This window comes from Pyxicephalus adspersus, chromosome 3 (genome assembly GCF_032062135.1).
Source record: "Pyxicephalus adspersus chromosome 3, UCB_Pads_2.0, whole genome shotgun sequence".
NCBI lineage: Eukaryota > Metazoa > Chordata > Amphibia > Anura > Pyxicephalidae > Pyxicephalus > Pyxicephalus adspersus.
This window is the reverse complement of record NC_092860.1, coordinates 90,043,316-90,064,562: the sequence shown is the minus strand read 5'-3', so window position 1 is coordinate 90,064,562 and position 21,247 is coordinate 90,043,316. Positions and strand designations below refer to the sequence as shown.

Sequence of the window (21,247 nt, the reverse complement as noted above, 5' to 3'; positions counted from 1 at the left end):
TTTATTAGTTATGTATCCAATTAACTAGCATTACTAGTTAATTGGATACATGACACACATCTCATTTTTACAGAAAGCATAGAACTTAGAAAAGTCACTGTTGCCAAACAGCATATTGAAATTCAGCCCTCTTTTCATCTTTATAGTGAAAAACCCTAATGCATATTCTCTAAAATATATATTGACTCTACTCTAAATATTTTAAATGTTTTCATTATATCCTAGGTATTTTCAAAGAAGCCTTCATTGTTTCAATTGCAGTAAGAAAATAACAAGACTACTTAACAGGCACACAGACTGCAATGGAAATCAGATAATAGTTCAAACCTTTCCCATTCTATACGAATTAAAAAGTATAGCTAATAAACACATGAAATATTATCTGCTGCACTTTCACTAGGCGGAAGACACAGGACAGAGGACTGAATATCTCACTTTCATCACAAATCCTAAAAATAAGGGCTTTAGTTCCCATTTTAGAATAGTCATGATATTCTTTCCATATGTTCTTTCTCTTTCTTCTAGAATGAAAAAAACCCCAAAACCTACTTTGATAGGGTCCAGTGCTATATATCTTTTTCTCTTCTTCCTTTTGGCGAAACACTGTAAAAAAGTAGATGTTAAAAGTAATCTTATTATTACATATTTAGTTTACAAAAAGCAAAGCTAAAAAAAGGGCTAATAGATATTTAAATCTGTTCATTGTGAGATTACTAATAAAAGAAGACCTATGGTAGGCAGTTCAGATACACTGGTAAATCCTAGAGATTGTTCTGCTGTTTATATTCAAATGCAATAACTTGCATGGCTGTGTTTTAAAAATTGTTTACAAAGAATCAAAGTACAGGATCTTTGTTCATTTCAGTTTGTAGTGCTCATTCATCACCTGTAGTGCCCTGTATTCTTAGATAGAGAAACTCTATCTAATGGGGACAAGAGATCGTAGTGGAACTGCAGAGGTAATCTGCAGTTCTACTACAATGTCCAGGCACTACAAGTGATGAATGGGGACTTGTCCCCATTCATCACTTGTAGTGCCTGTATTCTTAGATAGAATGGCTGGGATGGCTTCTAAGTGCCCACAGCTTAAAAGCTTGTGTATTGGCTGCCCTGCAGCCTTTCAACAAGCTTTATTAAATGCCCGAACACCGAACTCGAACCCAAACTTTTCNGGCAAAGTTCGGTTCGGGTCCGGGTACCCAAAATCGTAAAGTTCGGTACGTTACAGTTCGGGTTCGCTCAACACTAGTTTTAAGTAGTCTTTAAAATGTGAAGAAAGTAGGAGCAAGCCAGATAGGACGAGGCAAACCATTTCACAGAATCAAGGCAGATCTAGAAAGTCTTGTAGCCGTGCGTGTGATGAGGTTATAAGTGAGGAAGTCATTAGTAGGTCATTGTAGTAAAGAGAGCAGCCAGGGGAGTATTTTTTTTTACCAGGTCAGAAATGTAGGTGGGACAAGAACTGTGGAGGGATTTAAAGGCAAAGCACAGGAGCCTGACTTTTATTCTACGGTGAAATGGAAGCCAATAAAGAGAACTGCAAAGAGATCCAGCAGAAGAGGAGAGGTGGGAAGGATGGATGAGTCTGGCTGCAGCATTCATAATAGATTGTAGAGGAGAGAGTCAGGTTAGCAGAATACCAGCGAGGAGGAGGTTACAGTAGTCCAGACAAGAGATGATAAGAGCATGTACAAGGAGTTTGGTGGTCTCTAGGGACAGGTATATTTTGGAGATGTTGTGCAGGTGAAAGTGACACATGACCTGCTTTTTGGTTAAAAAGAAAGCATTCATGGAAAATCATTATTACCAAACGGCATATTGAAATTTATCCCTTTCTTCATTGCTACAGAAAAAGCTACCGTAATTACTGCATATTTTCTAAAACATTTATTGGCTTCCTCTCTAAATATTTTAAATTTTTTGTAGTATCTCCTGGGTATTTTAGAGAATCCTCCATTGTTTCTATTGTCCTCCAATTATAGTGAAAATCCTAGCTGAACCATATCAAATGAGCATATGATTTCCTGTACATATATAATACTGAATTAATTAGAATATAGCTACAAGTGTGGCATCTAGGGTACGGAGAAACACAAGGCAAAGGATTAACACTGGATTCAATCTACTGCCCAGGTCAAGAAAACTTGAAGGTTGAAGCTGGAGTCCCTTAAATCCCTATCTGACCACTTACAAGGTAAAGAGATGTTATTGTGGCTTTATGTATCCCTGAGAGGAATACTGAATAATACATGATGTTTCATCATAAGGTGAAGTGAATTTACTTATAAATTATACATTGCTTCTGATTTTGTTCTACTTTAAAGTAATGCATATGTTTTCTCCTAGTTACAGAATCCAATTTGCTCTGCAGCCTCAAGAGTCATAGTATAGTTTATTGGTGACATGAAGCTGGTGTGTTGTTTTTAAAGTATAAAGCAAGCAATGTGTAATTATATTTTAATTGATATACTGACATTTCTAAAAGATGCAATCTATTCATATTTATACAGTAATGGTAAATGTTTGTGTAAATTAATTTACACATTTAAAATTCAACAGCAAGGTAAAGGGGGAGCAGCAAGGACTAGAATATTTGCTCAAAAGCCTTTAGACAAAAAATCTATGGCTTCATGTTTTTAGTTGTCACAGTTGGCACACTTGTAGCTACATTCACCATTATATATGCACATACAAGAAAAGATATGAACAAAAAAAGGCTAACCTAGGGTTCAGCAAATATATAATTTTATAAAATCTATAGCACAACAAGCATTATTCATTAAACTGATTGTATTTAAATACATAGGGTGTGGAATAACACATTAGATTGCTCGAAAATTATTACATTTATTTTAACTCCTTTACAAATATGTTGTATTATAATATTTCAATAAAAATTTTTGTAAAACATTAGATATCTAGCCTTTCAAATTCAAGTACAAAAAAGGGTTTATTTATAAAGCAGCAAATCTGACATTCACTAAAACATTCCCTAGTGGATAATCTTCCAGGTCCTTGTGTTTCCAGGCAGTCATTGATTCTCCACCAGAGAATGTTTCAGTGAATGTCGCATTTATTGCTTTCTAGGAAGACCCAAAAATGTTTCTGTATTTAAAAGGTAAGAGAAAGATTTTGGTTTTAAGCTTTGCTGTTTTAGCACAAATAGGACAAAATTCATACCTATGTGTGCTAAATATATATACTGGTCTTTCAACTGCAGACTGCCACAATTCAGACTTGATTTGACAAGCGCTTAATTTATTTTTGTTACCCAAAACCATTTTTTTTACATTCTAGGTAATTTTGAATCTGTGACACTCTTTTCTTTGCTCTCTTTTTTCGTAGGCTCCCTTGAGTGTGAGGAGACAGATGCTGGTGAGACAGCTTAGTGTTCTGCTCCTGAACTGTACTCCTTAATTAGCTGCTGAGGTTTTATATATCAACCTATATGTCCACAAGAGAATGCCTGAAATCTTTTATCTTGTATTGTGAAGAAAAACATTGCTCTGAAAAACCACATGAGTGAACTTCAAAAATCTGCTCCCTTTTCTCCAGCAGCCTGTCATCTGTATCCTGGTCACTATCTGGTCTATTGAATCAACAATACTAAAAAGTAAACCAAGCAATACCATGATAGCTGTTTGATGATTGTTTTTAATGCTTACATTTTTATTATGTGAGTTTAAAGGACATAAAATGTCAATGTATCTCACACATTAAAATACTTATATCTACTTATATCTAAGTTTTTGCAAGAAAAAAATAATTTGCCAGGTCCTCTGCCTGTTGTGGGGGGTTGCCCACACGATATGTGCACACTGTAGGTGCGGGGCAGGGTGGGGATAAAAGATGCAGGATTTGTGTACCTATCCTATGTAATATCCTTTTCTTTGTTTTCACTGAAGCGCACAAAGCATATCTTGGATAAATAGGTTATAGTGGACCCTATAGGATTAGGACACTAGTTACCTATTCACTAGTCAGTAGTCAAACTGAAGGATGGGTGCTGTGTAGGCAAAAGGTCTAAATTTACTGTTTTCCTCCTATTATTCTTTATATAAATAAAAAATATGTTTTATGGATTTTAAACATTGTAAAATTTTTACAAAAATTGAAAGAATTTTTTAAACATTCAGGATGAATTGATTGAAAGGTGTCTTATTTTGAGGTTTACTCATTAATTTGAAACATTATTATTTTCTGAATGAAAATAATATTTAAAAAAATGTCACAGCTTCAAAAACCCGTAATAAGTAAAATACTGTATTGCAGTAAAAACCTAAATACTCAAAATTATGCAAAATCAAGTTGAAATATGATTATGTTTAGCTAAAAGACTAGTAAGTAGGTTTATAAAATATATTTGAGTTGTTGTAACAATAATAATAGAATAGTAACAAAAACACATTAAGGATAATAATAATTAGGTTTAATTCAAAAAGGTAATTTTATCAGATTGGTTTATGTATCATGTCTGAACTAAAATTCCAGATAAATGCCTTAACTATTTATTTGCAATGCATATCTTCCTTTAATGACTTTTTCTATTGGTATTTGCAGGTTTGTGTCTTGAAAGGCATTGCCACACTAGCAACCATACCATGCCGATTTGTGATTTTAATGTAGGAAATAATGTAATAGTTAGCAAGGTTTTTCTTTTTTAAATTTGCCGTTGCCGTTGCTGTTGCCAGCCCACCAACAGCTAACATGCAGGAGAATACCCCCATACCCTTTGACCCAAGCTGTGATACAGCTGTTTACAGACCTGATTCATTCTTACCTCTGGAAATGTAGGAGTCTTCAGGTTGGGAAGTGGCAGCAGCTTGTGGCCTAGGTGCTGGTAAGGGAGCTCTATGCCCAATGAAAGATTTTTTTGATCTTTGGTTTACTTCATCAGCTGGTTCAAAAGGTAACTCCACATACTCATTTTCATGAGAGGTAAGGCTGTACGGATCTTCTTCATTGCTGTCATTTACAGTTTCATCCCAAATGTAATTTTCACAAAAACTGTCTTGATATCCTTCTTCTGTAACAAATAACTTTATTAGAAATAAGAATACACCTGCATAGGGAATCAATGATAGCTGAGGAGCAAATCTGGACAAGAAGTCTAATGAAGTATCAGTCATGTTCTGTAGGAGGACCAACAAGAATTGGGTTACTTAAATATTTTCCAAACTCTGAAAATTCCTGTAAAGCATTGTTAAATAGTTTATGAAAAGTTAAACGAATATAGTATGTTAAAACTCAATGACAGACAACACAGAGGCCAAAGGTATCTCTAAAGAAGATGCAGACATCATCAATGATAGTGGGAGTATCTGTAAGATAGGATAACCCCACAATGCTGTGCTTACAATGTTTGGCTTTATGGCAGAGTGACTAGAAGAAAGCCACTGCTTAATCAAACCTATATGAAATCTTTTTTTCCACTTTTACAAAAATGCATATGGGAGATGCAAGCCTGCCTAATTGGATAAAAACTGAACGTTTAGCCACCAGCACTAAAATATCCATTGAGTGAAACATTGTGGTTACAGCCTCAAATTCTGAAACTGCCCAGTATTGAGGGCAAGATGAGTAAAAACAGGGTCATTTTAGAACAAAACCTGTTTAAGTTTACATGAGAGTTAAGACTGGAGTGGTGGTTCACTTTTCAGGAGGACAGCAACTCAAACATACAGGCAAGGCTTCACGTGGAAGGAGTTTAAAACCAAAAACCTAAATGTGCTTGAAAGGCCCAGTCAAAGCTCAGACCTAATTCAAAGGCAATAAGTGGAAAGATAATTCTTGTTTACTACTAGTTCACACACTACCTGGCACAAGTTTATTTCTTGTCACAATAGCTTCTGTACTGTTTACCTTTTGTAGATGTCCCGGAAAAAAAAATACTCCCCTAGCCACTCTCTTCACCCCTCCAATCACCTACTACTGATTTCCTCACTCATAACCTCATCACAAGTACGGCTCCTAGACTTTTCTAGAGCTGCCCCAACTCTCTGGAATTGTCTTCCTCTTCCTATTTGGCTTGCTCCTACTTTCAAACTTTTTTTAATTTTTTCAAACTTGCCAAGGAATTTTATTGTCTTTTGAAACCGTCACTACTTCCCACCACTACGTATCTCCCCTCCTATTGTGTTTACTTTCCTTTCCTCTCCTCCTGTGTCACTGTCTCTATTCGTCTGTCATTTGCTACCCCTATTTAATATACAGCACTGGGTAATATTTGGCGCTATATAAATCCTCATTATATTATAAAAATAATTTTAGATAACTTTTGGCTTTTGGTAGTTTGCTTTTGTTCTTCCTCTAAAGTATACCTGGTATACACTGAGTATAAAAAACAGGTTTGCTTTACAGGAGGCAGTGACAGCAGCAGTTGCTTACCTTCGACAGGCACCCACTTCACGAACTTGACCTTCTGTAAAGTGAACTTGTCACTTTGCTTTGTATAGGTACACAATCACCAACTTGTCCTCCAACTTATTCTCCAGATCTTCTCTATGTTTAGTATCTGCCCCAGAATCTTCAAATCCAGCATTAGCATTTCTACAAGTGTTACATGCATGTTTGATGAAGTTGAGGGTTTGGTAGATAGAGCCACTACATGGTGGAAAGCCACAAGTGTCGTAAGTCCACAGCTCTTATACAGAGCAAAGATCCGTGGAACAGGTGGCAGAACAGGTTGGTGTAAAATATACTTCTTTTTGGGGTTTTAATTTTCTACAGGATTGTTTTAGGCAATTAATTGACCAATATCATTTCTTTTTAAAAAAATTTGTATCAATTCAAAGAACAATTGTGTTTACACAGACAAACGCAATGATGAGTCATTATTACAATTTTACTAGATTTGTTCTTCCACTGAACACAATGCAGTATAATAAAGACACAAATTTAATCTGTAAAATGCTTTTCCCCATTTGTTGTGCCGAGAAGGAATGGATAGAATCAAAATTAACAATGACCATTTGAATAGTTGTGGCCATGATAAATCAGTATTACCTTGAAAATTATATGATGCAACACTTTCTATTGTGGGGTTAGATGTGATCACTGGAGCTACCGGATTGTGTGTAATAGAAGAATTTTGTCTTTGTTGTGTCTCAGTATTTCCTGTTTCAAATACAATGTACACATCGTCCTCCATGGAAGCAACGAGTAATGGCTCTTCATTATATTCATTATTATCTCCTTCTTCAGTGTATTCATCTGGTTCAGTGGATGTGACATTTTCATTGTCACTATCATTTCTTTCCTCTGTCATAGATGAAATTTAAGTTATGTTATTATTGTAAATTGCATTCATTATAACTGGTATAGAGGCATACAATGTATTGTGTCGGCAAAGAAAAGCAGTCATGAAACAAATGTTGAATGCTGAAATTCATATAGTTGTTTTACAGGGTCACAAATAAACCTTGCAACATGCCAGAACAGTATTTTTCTGCAAGGGAAGAGAAAAAGGCAATTGGAAGTAAAGATTTGCCCTGGATCTGCTTGATTTAGGCTCAGTCACAGAATTTATTTTATAGGATTTATGGAACAGAATTACTGAGCACTACTAATGGGGAGTATTCCCTTTCTTTTAAGAAAGTAAGACTGGTGTTACCTTTGAGCCTCATCTAAACACAAATCCCCACCCATCAATGGATATTTGTAGAGTCTTGGCTTTAATAATATTCTAAGTATAGTGGTTGGCAATTGTTGATATCTTTTACATTTCTGAAGCATTGAAAAATGATAAAGTTTGACAAAAGTTAAAACATATTTTTTTTTTCAAGAACAACTGCTTATGGCACACAATGGGCTCTGTTTATAAAACAGGTAATCGAACATTCCCCTAAACATACCCTTGTGAAATTATTTGCTGCCATTGAAAGACATGGACCTGGAAGATTCCCACGAGAGAATGTTTGAAGGAATGTCAGATTCCCTGTTTTATAAATAGAGCCTAATGCTTTAACAAAACACATGTTGTCCAGTTAGTTCCACAGATTAAAACCATGTCCATAGCAGTCATATACACCAAATTTAACTTGATCATGGTCAATGATAAACTTACTTGTATTCTCAGAGATACTCCCAATACTTTTGAACTCATCTGGGATCATTGGCTGGCCTATTACCCTGGACTCACACCTGTGTAGAAGCGACTCCCACCCCACCTTCTGTTTTATCTGTTCCATCCCTTCCTTCCATCACTGAAGGTTACTTATGCCAAAACGTGTCAAAATGTTTGATTCCATTGTAATCATCCACAGCCACCACCCTCTAAATTTGAATAAATTGAAATACAATGTATTCTGATATTTTGGTATACATTTTTTTCTGATGGGCTGTTTAACCACATCCAAAGAAATTTGCTTTTTTTTTTTGTTAAAAACCCTAATAAAGCTTTATTCTTTAAAAAGAAGAGGAGCAACTGTTGTTTTGTCACACTGTATACCTTACCTACAGTATATAATATAATACTGAGCAGACAGCAGGCATCATTAAATGGTGCCAAGCTCCGCTTTCTTCTGTTCTGTGTATAGGTCCCAAAGTATGTTGTCTTATTGGCCAATAAGCTGGAGTATATAAATAAATATATATAATAAAAATAAAGAATAAGAAGTGAATATGTCCTAAAAGAATGGTATAGAGCTTGTTGGTTTACCTTGAATGCTGCAAAGAGAATTCTTTGGAACTGTTGTATCATGTGTGATGAAGGACTGTTGTCCTCCTAGTATACCTTTAGTGTTGGTTTCAAATACAATGTACACATCATCTTCAGTAGAGGCAAATACCAATGGTTCCTCATGAAACTCATTGTCCTGTTCCTCATCCTCCGGACACTCTTGGCTTACTTTACTTTCATTAGAAGCCTCTTCCTCTGTCATACAAGAGGTCCAAAACATTTTACTACTGACTATTACATATCACATAATATAAATAAACTATTGTAAGTTGTAATAATATGTATATATATATATAGTTACATAGAAGGTCAGGTTGAAAAAAGTCCATCATGTTCAACCACTAGGGAAATAAACATATCCCAGATATAAAACCCTATATAGACATAGTTGGTCCAGAGGAAGGCAAAAAAACCCTGGTACAATTTGCTTCAACAGGGGAAATTAATTCCTTCCTGATTCCATGAAGCAGTCGGATGTTCCTTGGATCAACAGTCACTGTTATTTTTATTGTTTGAACCTCTAAAAAAATGCATTCAAGTGCAAAACCTTTAACAATACATTTAAAGTTCATACCTGATACAAACATCCGCACTTTTTATCAGAAACGAATGCTTGATGAAATAGCAACTGTTTGCAGATTAGGAAAAAAAACACTTGCATACTAAGAGATATGAGTAGGAATGGATTTAACAAACAGGATGGCTTTTGTAGTGAATAATACACTTTGTATTTAATTATTTATTACTATGTAGACTAAGTAAGCAATTACATTATTTTCAAAGGTTTTTTTTGTATTTTGCTAGTCTGTTGTCTGTTTCAGTGAATTACAGATCCATGGCTTTATAAATAGATTTAGGTCTATAAAGTAGCATCTTTGAACAGTTGTCTAAAATGCCTAAGAAATGTGTATGGTTTTATATGTATTTGAATCACTGGTAAAATGTACAAATGACTGGGTTAAATTTAGGACAATGTCAACCATCAATTTAAACAGACATACCAAAATTCATCTGCTATTGTTATATACAATGGTAAGAAAAAGTATCTCATTTCGACCTAACCTTAAATTACTAAACATTATTATTGGTTTATTTGGTTAAAACCTCTATACAATCCACAAGGCTGTAGACAGGAGTTAAGAAAAGCCTGGGGTGCATGGAAATGTCTAGTGCTCTTGATATTACCTAAATAAAGCAGCATGACCTAAAAAAAAAAAGAAAATGTATTTTTTTTAATTTTTTTATAGAAAGCTATATTATGTTAGGGATTTTGCTTGGTATTGTTTTGCTTGAAAAATATAAACTTCAAATTTACAAATGAAAACCAATACCTTGTAAACAGCGAAACACCTCTGGTGGACTGTCTTCTGGAAGTGGAATCATACTGGCAGAACTGCAGTCTATCTGTACAGGCAAGTTCTTGAAGTCAGATTGAGGTGGCAGAGGCACATATAGATTTCCAATACTGGATCCTAAATTGTACTCTGCATTTTGCAAACCTTGCTCAGCCTCATTGCTGTATTTGCTCTCATTCCCACAGAGCCATTTCTCATGAATATCTTCCTGATACTCTTCACCTGGAACATGATAAAATAGAGTTTTCAATTTACTAAATAAAACAAAACATTAATTATGGCTTTTAGCCCATTTCAGACTTTGACTGGCGTGTTCTCAACCATGCTCCCAACACCTCCTATTTAACCTAATGGGAGCAGTTGGGAACCATTTTGTGCACATTTGTAGACAACTATGGTTGTATTGTGGTGGTTTGTGCCACAGTATCCGGAAGTGCCTTGTTGTTTATACCATACAGCTGATTTTCTCCTCTGGGGGAAGAACCACATTACAAATACAAGGGTGGGGTTTGCTTTTTCTATGTAGACATTGTATTGAAGCAATAGAGCTTCACAAATTGCAAATACCGGCATGACTGTTATTTCTTAAGTGTGGGACTGTCCATCTGTCATAACTGCAACAAAATAAGGACTAATGGATGACCCAAACCAGGTCAACTCAAACCACTTCCTACTCTCATTCCTCCCACACAGGTTAGTCAATTTCCAGAGAGCAATAAACAGACTCCTTCTACTTCCACCCATGCCAAATCCAACCCACTCTCTAAAGTATTTGTTTTGAATATTTTGAGTTACAGGCTGTATGAATGAAGTCTGCAAACAATGAGGTTGTATATTGTAAACAAAGTATATTTCACTTAATTTAGTGAATGAGGTGAAACTTTTCAGACTTTACCAACCAGTCTATTAGACGCAAAAATACTTTTTCTAAGATTGGGTTATCCTTTGAAAAATCCATTTAACCACATTCCCTAAGGTAAATGAAATATCCCTTGCAAAGGGAAAACTCTTGCTAAATTACAAGCAAAAAAGATCAACCACAATGACTGCAGGCTTTACTCATAAATAGCTTTACCGATATTGTTAAAATGTTTTTTAGGTTAATAAGTATTAGGTAAAAAAATGTTTATCCACACTTAATAAAAAAACATAATACATATTTTAATCAAACACTTTACTCTTTATTAATAATAATTATTATTAACTCTTGCTTCTCCTATTGCCTCAGCTGCTTGCTGTTTTTAAAATGTTTGCATGGGACTGTTTATTTTTTTTGCTCATTATGTTTGTGCATTTGTTTTATATTTAGCGTAAACACCCAAACTGTATTGGCTTTATTAGGGTACTTTTTGCAAAATTTTATTTTTTTTTGCAAAATAAAATAAGGAAATTGGGGTTTAAACAACATTAGTTTTAAAATGTGATTAAAAATGTATTTATCATAACATTATTGACTATCTGCCTTATGTTCCTTTTCACTGAGCCACACTGGTTTAGCCTTACCTATTTTAAGCCTTAACGAGCAATGGTCAACTTTGTTACAATACACACACTGCATTTATTCCCCATAGTTTATCCATTGACCAAAAGTTGTTGGTAGGGTCAGCGGAGAATTTCAGTTCAGGTAGAGAGCACACCTTGGAATCATCACCTTGGATGCTAAAGAACCTTGCCCTGGCACTGCTCCAAAGATTTGGAAAAGTCAGCCATAAAAAATTCTTGTGTCTTTGAGCTGCTTGGAGTGGAACTAAACTCTTTCTTTTATGGTAAGCATGAAAACCTTATATATTTGTAGAGACTGAGAAAATTTGGGACTTTTTAGGGACTTTATATTAACTACCTAATTTATAAATGTAAACTCAATTATAATGATAACATCACAAGTTTTTATTTAGCATTATGATGTAATTAAAATATTTTAAACAAAGCATGACAATTATGATTTTTGCTAATATACTCAATTTTTGCTCGACGTGTTTCGCAGACAAAGTCTACTTCATCACGAGCCAATTGAAATGAAACAAATATTTTCCTTAAAATGAAACAGTCCCCTCAGTATATTTTCAATTGAACATATCGTGTATGAAACAACTCCTTAAGAAACATCCTTACAGGTTGACAATGGAGGTGAAATATCTGAACTGTCTAATTTTGGAGTTAACTACACTATGAATGAAACAAGGGTTTTTATAACTTCTAGAGTGAGCTGTCGCTGATGTCTTCACCTGCTTATATTAGAGCTTTGATAGCCGTCATATACCGAGGGGACTGTTTTTTTAAGGAATATATTTGTTTGATATCTAATTTGGCTCCTGATGAAGTCGACTTTGTCAAGCAAAAGTATATAAAAAAAATATAAAAAGATATATTAACATAAATCATCATTGTCACTTTTAATAATTTTTTAATAATTTGAATTGTATCAGAATGAGAAATAAAAACTTGTGATTTTATCTTAATAATTAATTTGATATTTACAAATTAAGTAGTTAATATAATGTGCCTAAAAAGTCTACAAGTTTTTCATGTTTGGATAATATAATTAATCACTCACTTTCAGAAGAAAAAAATATTTTCTTTAGCATGAAAATTTATATGAAAGTAAAGCTTTTTTTTTTGGCCCTTTATTTCTGGATGCAAGATGAAGAAGATTATTATTATTATTATTAAACAGGATTTATATAGCGCCAACATATTACGCAGCGCTGTACATTAAATAAGATAGCTACTTTAACTGAAACATATAGCTTTGTTTAGTGACTAGACTACCTGTAAGTCCTCCAAAGATCAGTAAACCTAAAATGCAAGATGAAGAAGATTATTATTATTATTATTAAACAGGATTTATATAGCGCCAACATATTACGCAGCGCTGTACATTAAATAAGATAGTATATTACTTTACAAAGATAGGGGACAAAAAATAAGGGATAAGGTACAAAAAGGTGCAATGATGTTTTCACTTTAGATTTATAAAAAATGCATCCAATTGAAATGTATTTTCAATTGTTCTGTTGGTAAATTATGAAATGTTCTCCATACTACTATATTTTAAAGCTAAGTGGATGAAGTTCTGCATATGTGCATGTGGACTTGTCCAATACACAGAAAGTAACAAAAATATTAACAGTCTGGGGTTATGAATGAGTGGTTCGGTGTCTCTCCAATTCAGATTACCCATCTCTGTCCATACATTTAAATTATATAAAACTGCCTGATACAAATAGCAAAAACAAATATCCAGTAATTTTCCAAAAAATGTCTAAATACTGCACGCTATATGCAGTATTTAAGCTCTATTCATTAGATAGAGTTCAGAAAGAATAACAGTAATGTGAAATAAAATTAAAATGTTTGTTTAGCACAATAAAAGTGTTAGATAACAGAATATTACTGCATTTTGATCACTGTTTATATATTTTAAAAATGTCATTCCAACACATTAAAAGTTTACTGAAATTCTACCAACAGTATCTCTTGCCATCAGGCATTTCAACATTATTTATTCATGTACAGTCACCAGGCCTGACATATGCAGTTTCAATGTGTAAGAAGTGAAAGAGCAACTGATTGAATCCATACTGTAGAATTCTGATCAAACTAAAGCAAAAGGCTGTTTGGCTTTAGGCATCTACTTACTATATGAACAAGCATTTGATTTATTAGGCATTGTCAGAGTTACACCTAGCTATTAAACTATGAATAAACATGACCAGACACATACACATTCTAGAGTCAGTTACTATGTATACAATACTTGGTGACATAAATAAACTGTTTTATGTTGGTCAAAACTATTGAATTCAATCATGTTTTCCAGGTGTTAGGAAGCTTCAACGATGATATTGTAGGAGGTGTACTTATATTCTGATTTTTATTATATACCGGTATGTGTTTTGGGGATCTGTTGGGTGTTTTTTGGGCTGGGAATAAAACAGCACATATACCCTGGCTCTGCAAAATATTGGATTATATGTTGTGTAGTATTTCCAAATTATGTTAAGTTTACTGTTTTGCCTAATGTATGTAAATAAATTTTTATTTTAGCCAACAAATCTCAGAAATAAAACCCCAAGACAGGCTGATGCTTTTTTGCAGCCTGGACATGAGCTTCATTGCATATAATCAATTTTGAGCAGGACTTTTATAACCAGGAAATAGGGAGGTTTGTAAAGTCTTGAATGTTACTAATAATTTTAAAATCAAAGGGACAGTTCATCATTATGAAAATCTTTTACCACTTTTTAGATTTTATTCATTTTTAAATATGAATAAATAGAGCTAAATATACAAAGACGTAAACATTTTATAGGGCTACTACATTATTTCATGTGACAAAAAAAGGGATAAAAAGCAGTGCTTATTAGCCAATGATACAGCATTCTAGTCCCAGAGACATTAGGACTGATTTAATAAGGGAATATAGGCTGTTCACAAAGCAAAGTAAATTATTCCCTTGCAAGGGAACATTAAAACATGGGAAAAGGATGTGTGGCAGGCACAATAGGCGTTAGGATCACAACTGGCAAAGTTTACACCAGGTTAGGTGTGTAAGTCTCCTGTTTTCCAATTGCTGTAGAATTGGTAGCATATTTCAGTAACCAGTGAGCTCCAGGTCCCATCAGTGGTTGGGTTAAGCACTACTAACTTTTGTCCTATTGAGAGTCGGAAGCCAAGTAATTGTAGAGCCATACATTGCCAACATGACCCTACGAGTTAGGTATTAGGCAGAGACTTTCAATCAATTTGACTTGCAAGTTATCCTTTTTCTTCATATATTGGGCCTCATGTATTAAATCTCCAAGACTAGAGAATATAGACTATCATGAGTGAACCTGGGTGATCCAGAAAACCTGGAATAGGATAACAAAAAATAGTTTGTTCTTAGTTGGCAAATGCTTTAATTGTAGTGCAAACTCATTCCAGGTTTGCTGGATTACCCAGGTTTACCCATATTTTTTTTAATGAGTTTTAATAAATCAGGTCCATTGAGTCTTCCTAATTGTTTTCAAGTAGTTTTGTTTTTCCTAAAACTTTGTTACCAGCTTCTGCCTAAATTGTTATCTGTTTTGAATGAGTTACAGGACTCCCAACATCCCTATTTTACAATGTCAATTTATATTTGTTCTAACTCCAGTTGTATCTGCAGGTGGCCACATTACAGGGGGATTTATGCATGTACTGTGTAAAATACATATCATACTATTTTTGTTTCCATTTTAGATTGAATGTACTTATAATTTCATATTTTGGTCTTTTCATATTAAAGTGAAATCCCAGCAACATGAATTCAGGTGAAAGGACATAAATGCATAAATTTTTTAAAATCCACTTTGATTTTAGTTCAATGACATTAAGTCTATTTAACCAAACATAAGGATTATGTTTCCTTTAGGACCTTGTTCATCTTATTTTATTTTATTAAAAGTCAAACTTCAAGAAATGTGAGATTATATCCACTGACAACTCAAAAATCAATGAAGCAATATCACCCTAATCTTCATTTTATGCCATTGTCTTAATATTTCTTAGGTTGTAGTGTTTTATTGATGAGACGACACCCTAGTGTAGAAGCAGCTAATCCATCAGCATGATACATCCATTGCTTCCAGTCAGTATAGAATTAGAGAAAAGAATGCCCCTGGGCTGGATTTATGTTGGATTGATGGATGAATGAAAGACCCCTGAATTATGATTTTCTACATATCATATCGTTTACCACCCATAAGCTCCATTTTTTTACATCATTTGTCTTCCTCTATTTTCCCCAGCAGTTTGACACTGTGGTGGGATAATGGCACATGGTATGTTTACTGTGATTTCCGTATTTGATGACAAGAATGAAAGAATGTCATTTTCTGTTAAAGTTATGTGAGTGTTACATGATGAACTTTGCCATTGGCAGTTCTGTGACCAATATTCTGCAACTAAAATATTTTCTGTTAAGATAAGAAAAATATCCCTGATATAGTGATATTATTTACAACATGTCCTACACAATAAATGAAAAATTGTTTATTGCAAATAGGATTATTAGATTATTTTCTATATCATAGTTTAGGGCAGCTAAAATATGAAATTAGAGCATAATAAAATTTCACCTGCATGTTTTTTCCTTTTTCAGGGAATCAGGGAAATCTGATTTCTTGTGTATATATTTTATAGCATTATGTTTTTAGAAAATACATTCTTTCTGTATAGATATATGTAATATATATACTGTATATAAACTTTGTAACCTGGTATGTCTTGCTGTTGCATTCATCTGAAGAATGTGGTGGATAGACAGGCTAAGCAATTGGATACTGGCTGATCTCTTGTTGTGTAGAAAATAGGCAAATATTTAACTGGGTATCATTTGTTTATCATTTATTTTTTGGGGGTACTGACATATGTACGCAGTGTGTACAGGGAGTAGGTAATTTACCATTTTAGTGCCTCCACTGTCAGGATAATGTGGCCACAAGCAATTTGGAATCCCACATCACTAAATCCTGTGGAAGATCTCAGGTCCATCACAATACTAGCAAAACCCATGAAAACCAAACTTTGTTTATAAAATTTGTTTATAGACATAGGAATAAGGAAAGTAGTATGTATAATTGAAGTCTAAGATCTAAGTAGGCAAAAAGGATGATAGGTGCAATGTGAAAGTAAAAAAAGCAAACCGTTGGAAGATGCTGGAGATAAAGAAATAACCAATGATACAAGTAAAGAAGGAAAGTAGCAAATAAAAAAAACAACAAGAAGACTAAATGCATGGTGCACAGGGCAGCACAGTGGCTCAGAGCTAAGTGCTTTAGCCTTTGCAGCACTAGGTCCCGTATTCGAATCTTGGCCAGGACACTATATGCATGGAATTTGCAGGTTCTTCCTGTAATTGAGTGGGTTTCCTCTGTGTACCCCAGTTTCCTCCCACATCCCAAAAACACACACTTAAGGTAAATGGCTACCCCCCAAAATTGACCATAGATAAATATGTCATCCTTTAAAAGTAAATAGGATGATTTAGGAAATATGTCAGTGTTTTGGTTTGTTCCTAAATTCCAATCTAGAAACATAACACATTGACTGCTCCCCAGGCTTTCAAAAAAATCTTGCAAGTGGAAATGCTGGGAGTTTAGCTCATAGGGATGCCCCCGGAACCGTGTTTAGATAGGCTTTTGGAAGTTGTAAAATAGATATATGATGATATGTATATGATATATACATATAAATATATATATATATATATATATATATATATGTATATATGTGAATTAACACTCTGAAAGGAATTATTTACTTAGCAAAGAATACCCAATTGCATAAAAGCAAAAAAAAGGCAATATAAAAAAGCAACACCATGATTTTTGCTTGCACAGCAGACTCATCGCCTTCACTAAACTAAGTGAAATATCCCTTGTGGAATGATAATGTACTATGATAAATGAATTGCATATAAGTTATTTGTCTTGTTTAAAATGAAACTAAAATGTTGATGATGATGGTGCAAACCATTGTACAGATATTAAGATTTATGTAATAAAGACTTCAGAATGTGGAAACACAATAAAGTTTAAATAATAAGTGTTGGCAAAATACAGGTAAACAAAAAAATCAGTATGAAAATAATAGATAAGGTGAGAAAGAACAAGAACTAAATATATGTAACCTAATGCCTAATATGGGGTTAAATAGTCACAAATGTTATTGTCATTTAATTATAATGTTGTTGACTTCATTTTTAGATTGAAGTTTACCCCTTTGATTTGCAGATGCAAGGTACATAGTTAGAACAAAGTAACAAAACAAAAAACGCCACATTGTATCTTTGAACTCACATATGAACAGTGTTCATAAACACAGCCAAATATATATCTATTTATGTATTCATATTTTGCAACAGTGGCTGTAGAAGCTGTTTTATAACACAGAAACTCAAAATGACAGTTTGGGATTGGTGGCTATTGTGGGGAGATAGCAGCAGCTGGAGAGATTGACAGGGGATATTACACACATCTTCTTTACTACCACAACTTGTCCAGTATATTTTAAAAACACCAGAAAAAGGAAAAATAATAAGAGCTACCGTGGCATGTGGGATAGCACCCTGGCCTTTGCAGCACTAGGCAGCCAGGTTTGAATCCCGGCTAGGAAGAAGTATGTATGGAGTTTGTATATTTTTCCCTATGTTGCAAAGGTTTCATTCCCAATGTTAACTGGCTTCTCCCAAAATTGGTCCCCAAAGACTGTGTTAGTGACATATGACTATGGTACCGTGTTTCCCCGATGATAAGGCAGGGCCATCAAATAAGACAGCCCCCCCCTTTTTAGAGAAAAATGTAAAATAAGGCCCCCCCCGCAAATAAGCCACCCACCGATACCTGCGCTTACCCGAATCGGGTGGTACGGTGGGTGACTCCGTGTGGTTCCTCCGTCTGCCTCCATGGCTGCGTGCCGCGCCTCGTCATGAAGAGGAAGTGACAGGACTGCAGTGCGCGCACATGACTCCGCCCAAGCAAACACAGGCAGCTTCCCACATCCCTCCCTAACGGAGACTGCAGGAGTTTGTTCACGGCCAGAACATCCAAAAGTGAGACACAGACAGGTTTCTTTTGCTGTGAGCAATACCACTTACTGTATATAAGCTTTAGAATGGGACATTAAATGGTACAGTATATGATGAATTACAATGGGACATTTAATGGTACGGTATATTATTGATTACAGTAGAAGGGGACAATGAATGGATCAGATTAATCAGAAGGGGACAATGATTGGCACAGATTGATCAGAAGTGGACATGAATGGCACATGAACAATAACTGTGTACTGTAGTCTTCTTCATGGGTAAATAAGGCATCCCCCTGAAAATAAGCCCTAGAGCATATTTTGGCCTTCCAAAAAAAATAAGACAGTGTCTTATCATCGGGGAAACAGGGTAGAAACATTGGGCCTGATTTATTAAAGCTTACAAAAACTGGAGAGGATATACTTTCATCAGTGAAGCTGGGTAAGCCAGAAAACCTGGAATGGAATTTCTTAAAAGTCATTTGCTTTGTTAGCAAATGTTTTCAATCAAGGACCAGATCCATTTCAGGTTTGCTGGATCGGTCAGCTTCACTGATGAAAGTGTATCTTCCCCAGCCTTGAAGAGCCTTTTATAATATCACTCTTGTACAAACCTAAAACTAACTACATTTGATATATGCATAAATAAAAAAAATGAAGGTGCCTATGTTAGTTGTATGCAAAAATAGATTTCATTATTTTTATACAAATAATTAAGCAATATATTTTCTAATAAACTTTAGAGCTTTGTTGACACTATTGTAATAAGACTTATTAGATTTTTTTCTCAGCTTTAAAAAAAAAAACAGTTTTTTTTTTTTTATAATTGGTTTATCTGATTAAACTATAATCTCTAGGCTTCTATTAATCTTCTAAAATGTTACACAGTAAACTAAATGGGCTGCTAACTAATTTCCACAGTGTTCAATAATACTATTCATCTACAAAAATACGCTTTTAAAGATAATAATATCCACTTTTAAAGATAATTACTAATAGGTTCTTCCTTTCCACCTTTATCTAATATTAGTTTTTCTAACAGTAGTCCATTTTAAATACACACAGATAGAAACATAATTTATAGTAAAATGCAAGGCCCCGATCAAATCTTAGTGCTGGTTCAGGTTTTACTCTCCCAATCCACAGTAATAGCATGTGCTTAACAGTAGAACCCTTGATTACATCGGGGAACAATTTTGAACACATTTTTTGTTGACTTCAATTTTTAAGCTTATTTACACTAAAATAGGTATGCTGATTCTAAAAAGTGCAGTTAGTTTTCTTCTATCACGTTAGGTTTTTTCTCTACTGCTTATATTAATTTGATTACTGTAGCATGAATTTGTGTAGGCTATTCTTTCACATGCAAGACAGTGTGTTCAGAGGTTGTGTGCTGCTCTACGTAGTGAATAAGCAAAATGTATTTTTCTACTTACACGCGTATTTCCTTTCTTTCAGATCATGTCTGGGTCTGCTGTTTCTCGTTGTAAGTGCCTAAACAACCCTGATTCATTTTGTTATATCTGTGGCAGTTTCACCATTCCCAGTTAAAGGGCGAACATCTGCACATTTGTAGAGCAAGCCTATTTGGCATATTTTAAAGTTAAACTTGGTGATCAAGATAAGTCTTGGGCCTCTTATAAGGTGTGCAAACAGTGCATCGAGGGTTTACGGATGTGGACAAAGGGAACACGTGATAAGATGCCATTTGGTATACCTATGGATTGGCGAGAGCCAGGAGATTATTAACTATCGGCTATACGCCCGGTGGCTCATTCAGATGAAATCCCAGTGCTGGTTTTTGTTACACTACCCTCTCTTGAAGTACATGAATATGATGATGAACTAGGTGACAACAATGATGAAGAGTTTGAAATTGAAGAGGACTCTGTAAGGGATTTGATCAGCATAAGTTGAGTGACCCACTTTTGAACCAGAGAAATTGCATTTTTGCAGTACTTTAGAACTGACAGTGGCGTTATGTATTGTCATAACATACCTGGTTTAATGGAGGAATTGTGAATTCCCTTCTATAACTCAACTGAATGGCCACTATTCATCGATAGCTTAAAGCGGAGCCTAAAGTGTGTCCTCCTTTACAAAGGCAATATAATTGGGTCAGTCCCAATTGGCCATTCAGTTTATCTTTGTGAAGAATATGTAGATATAAGGAGTGTCATTGAGTTGCTGGAAAATCACCAACACAGATGGGTCATCTGTATTGACCTTAAAATGGTATGCTTCCTTCTTGGTCAGCAATGTGGATACACCACATATCCCTGTTATCTGTGCATGTGGGACAGCAGAGCTCGTGAGAGGCATTGGGTGGAAAGTAATTGGTCTCCAAGATCTGCCCTAAAACCAGGTGATCCAAACATTCTACATGAGCCACTTGTTGATAGAATAAATATTATATTTCTGCCTCTGCAAATGAAACTGGGTCTGATGAAGCAGTTCGTTAAAGCTTTGCCAACTGAAGGAGACTGTACCTAATTTTGGCATTTCCTAGCCTGTCATTTGAAAAAATAAAGACCGGTGTGTTTGATGGTCCAAAGGCAGCTCATTAAAGATGAACATTTCATCAGGACAATGTCAGAAGTCAAAAAGAATGCTTGGTTATCATTCAAAGCCATTGTCAAGGACTTTCTTGGAAACACAC

The 21,247-nt window shown here is 34.7% G+C and overlaps 1 protein-coding gene across 3 annotated transcripts in view; it reads right to left on the bottom strand.

Annotated features, from left to right (window-relative positions):
- The window catches only part of BANK1 (B cell scaffold protein with ankyrin repeats 1), a 154,898-nt gene that overhangs the window by 19,222 nt on the left and 114,429 nt on the right, over positions 1 to 21,247 (bottom strand). For 2 of the 3 annotated variants that reach the window (XM_072405629.1, XM_072405631.1), the window contains 5 exons: positions 10,012 to 10,257; positions 8,660 to 8,875; positions 7,006 to 7,260; positions 4,781 to 5,026; positions 550 to 603 (listed from right to left, as the gene is read on the bottom strand). In XM_072405629.1, coding sequence (XP_072261730.1) covers positions 550 to 603; positions 4,781 to 5,026; positions 7,006 to 7,260; positions 8,660 to 8,875; positions 10,012 to 10,257 — 1,017 coding nt within the window. The remainder of the gene's footprint in view (positions 1 to 549; positions 604 to 4,780; positions 5,027 to 7,005; positions 7,261 to 8,659; positions 8,876 to 10,011; positions 10,258 to 21,247) is intronic. The other variant, XM_072405630.1, reaches the window with a different exon arrangement.